We start from the raw sequence: 3,719 nt of genomic DNA on the forward strand, positions 1-3,719 counted from the left end.
TCCTAAATAATCCAATTCAAATCTCATTAGCAGCCATCTTCATTGCAAGTAAACTGTGTCTGTGTTGGCATGATTATCTGGATTGGAATTCTCAGAAGCTGCCATGAGTTTATGTTTCTCTTTGTTTATGTTGATGTTGGTTTTCCCGTCAGCTGCTGTAATTCTACCCTTCTACCTAGCACAAGTGTATGTGGTTTATAGAAGTCACATATAAAGCCTCTTTTTTAGTTTTTAATTTTATTGTCAAGTTGATGGACAGAGAGGTTACAGTTATATAAGTAAGGTAGTGAATACATTTCTTGTCCAACTTCTTACCTCCTCCCTCATTTTTTTCCCACTTTTCCTCCTCCCACCCCCCCCCAGTTGTACAGATCATTTCCAACATGTTGTCTTATATTGCTGTTTATATTTTCTTTTTTTTTGCGGGGCGGGTGGCGGGGGCTGAACACTGGGCCTGGGCGCTGTCGCTCAGCTCTTCAGCTCTACCACTTGAGCCACAGCGACACTTCCAGCTTTTTCTGCTTATGTGGTGCTAAGGAATAGAACTCAGGGCCTCATGCATGCAAGGCAAGCACTCTACCAATGAGCCTCCTTCCCAGCCTGTTTGCATTCTTTATAGAAAACAATTTATTACTCAGAGCTATCCAGAGAAATAGAATTGATTTTTTCACATAGACATAAAATTTCCCATAATTACATGGCTACAGATAATGTTTAAAAAGTCTCACAATCTGTGATGAGTAGATGTAGATTTCTGGGAATCTCAGGAGCACTGGTGATAGGGTTGCAGGGTAAGTATGAAGCCTGGGTGCCAGAGTTGCTGATGGTCTCATTTCCAGAGCAAGAACAGGACACACTCTGGGTTCCAGTTCAAGTGGGAAGGCTAGAGGTGAGAGAGTACCACATTTCTCCTTTTCCAACCATTTGATTTATTCAGGTCCGTGACAGATTTTATGATGTCCAACTACATTGTTTCATCCAGAAAACCCTCATAGATGCCCCCAGAAATGACCTGCATCCGGGCGCTTCTGGACACGAAGCATGGCATTCCCAACACCACACCCACAAAACTGAATGCTGAATTATCAGTCCTGTTAGCTTTGTAGCTTCAGAGCTACTTGCTTGCCTAATTCAACAAGGTAGGGCCTGACTGTTTCTCAGTAATTCCCTGAGTGTAACACACTGTAGGTAACATCGGCAATATGGAGTAAGTAGCTTTCCTAATCTGCCAGAGACAATGGGGTTTCTTTATAAACTCTATTGCATACCCTTTAATACCCCCTGCATACTGATTTTCTGGGCTGGATTTAACTAGATATTCAATTTACTGAATACAACATGTAAGAAATGTTGTGTGTACATTCAATTTATTAACATCTTAAGATTCTCATTGTCCTACCTTTACTAATTCAAGCTTGAGGTGTAGAGGTGTAGAGTGGTAAAAAACAAAAACAAAAAAAAAACCAAAAAAAAAACAACTTGTATTATAGGCCAGGGGTGGTTGTGCATACTTGTAATCCCAGCCATAGGAGAAGAGATAGGAGGATCTTGATCTGGGGCAAAAAATGGGCCTGGGCCAAAGATAAAAAATGCTATTGATGAAAATAAACTTTAAGAAAATGAGCTCTGAGTGTGGCTCAAGTTCAGAGTCACACAGTCCCCACCCAGAATATTGATTCAGTACCAGGAAATCTCTCTGCAAAGCCCATGTTCCTATACCCTACCATGTTTTTCCAATATCCAAACTACCTATGTCGATACATTTAGGAACTTTCACATTGATTATGCCCCATCTTTGGGTAATTATCTCCTCTATAAAATGTGTCCATGGAACCATGTTGTTGTTTTAATTTTATTTAATTTTATTGTAAAGGGGATGTACAGAGGGGTTACAGTTTCATAAATAAGGTAAGGAATACATTTCTTGTCCAACGTTGTTACCCCCGCCCCCATGTTGTTTTTAATCTTCACTATTAGGACTATCTTTGTTCAAATTTAAAAATCTTTGACACTCACTTCTGAAACTGAAACTCACTTCTGTGGTTGAATAAAAAACATAAGACTTGACAAATTAAGCTTGTAAGTCAAAATGAAATAAGTTTATTTAAAGAGCATATTTTTCCCACCCAAAAATCACTTAAGAAATACTCAAGAAAGAAAGGAACAGCAGTGAAAGTTCTAATGCTGGCTGTGGAAAGCCCCCTGGTTAGCACTCTGAAGTCTGTCTTTCTAAAATCTGTGGAGGTGAAGTTGAAAATTCAATTGCACTTTTTCAAGCCAAAGATTTCACTGCATAGTCATCTGGGTGTGTTTGGGCTGGAATAGTGAATGGCTATGCACAGGGGGAGACTTCTTGTTGCTGCTCTTGACAACCACACAGCAATCTGTTAAGACTTGGCCCTAACTTACAGAACTGCACATAGCCTTCTAGGTCTGTTTCAACCCTTATAATACATGGAAGCTGGGTATTGATATCATATTAGTTAAGCAGTGCAATCCAAATACTTCCATAGGTAATAACCACTAGTTTTTTCAAGGATACATGTCATTATTCTCTGACTGTAACATGCTCTATAATGACCAGTGTATAAGAAAGCTAAAATAGTTATGTGTTTTGTTTGTTGTTGTTTTTAAAATAAAATCCCAGCTTGCTAAGAGGAATAGTCCCAAGCCCCCTAAAAAGAAACTTATCTTCGGAGTAAGCAACAGTATTTATGTGCACACCCTCATGAACACACATTATTTTATATTTAGAAAAGTTGCTCAGCACCCCAATGATCAGTCTGACTTGGAAATATCCCCTAAGAAGCCTTTCACTTACTAGGTACTTGCAAACCACCTGTAACACAGCAAGTTGGTTCATAGGTGCTAGAAGATTCCAGGAGTTGTGCCTCAGGGACAACATTGACCAAAGGGCTACAGGAACTGGCTTCAGGGATCTGAAGTTGGATTTGGCCGGACTCACATTCCAGAGTTTGGCAACCCTTACACACAAGAGTCTTTGCTGGACAGCACTTGGCTGCGTAGGTTGCGGGTTGGCAGGTCTTGGCTACAAAGCCCATTTGTTGCTGGTTTCCTGACTGGCAGGGCTGAGCAGCACAGTCCACCCCTGCTGGAAAACTTCCTGATGGACAGGTTGTTCTCTCACTGGCCTTGGAATTGGAGCACGTTGTTTGGCCAACTCTGGAGAAGCAGGAACTTGGCACGCAAGAATCTTCTGTGTTCTGGTCCTGTTCATAATGGGTTAGTTGGTAACTGGTAGTCTGACTGCGGGTTTCTTGAAGGTTATCCAAGAGCCAGGTTCTACTATGGCAGCTGCTAGGCAAAAACAATCCATCTTCAAAACATACCGGATGATAGCCATGCACAATAGCCGACAGGGAAGGGGCCTTACTGAAGTCTCTGAGCAAGTGGCAGTAGCAATGAGACATAGTTGCTAAAACCCTTAATTGGAGGTGGTCCAAAAGGATTTGCCATGCCAGGTTTGAAGATTAAATTCTTTGCTGGGAGATTATATAGTACTCAGCAAGCTGGGTGTTGGCTTTCCCTCGGGACTCCTTTGCAGCTCATTGCTTAAACTAATTTGAAGGGTACCATTTCATTAGCACTTTGTCTCGTTATATGGGGAGATGATGGCTTACTAACAAAGATGCGAGTCCATGGCGCATCTTCAAAATGGCTTTCAAGTGAGCACGAGAGAGATGACTCATATGGGTGAG

At 41.3% G+C, this 3,719-nt stretch overlaps 1 protein-coding gene across 1 annotated transcript; it reads right to left on the reverse strand.

Moving 5' to 3' along the window:
• Positions 1–2,813: 2,813 nt before the first annotated feature.
• On the reverse strand, positions 2,814–3,431 carry Krtap27-1 (keratin associated protein 27-1). Its single transcript, XM_070028784.1, has one exon. The coding sequence runs from the start codon at positions 3,429–3,431 to the stop codon at positions 2,814–2,816; it is 618 nt and encodes a 205-aa protein (XP_069884885.1).
• Positions 3,432–3,719: the final 288 nt, after the last annotated feature.

The sequence above is a fragment of the Dipodomys merriami genome, unplaced genomic scaffold (assembly GCF_024711535.1).
Source record: "Dipodomys merriami isolate MVZ:Mamm:240054 unplaced genomic scaffold, mDipMer1.0.p SCAF_2, whole genome shotgun sequence".
Lineage (NCBI taxonomy): Eukaryota > Metazoa > Chordata > Mammalia > Rodentia > Heteromyidae > Dipodomys > Dipodomys merriami.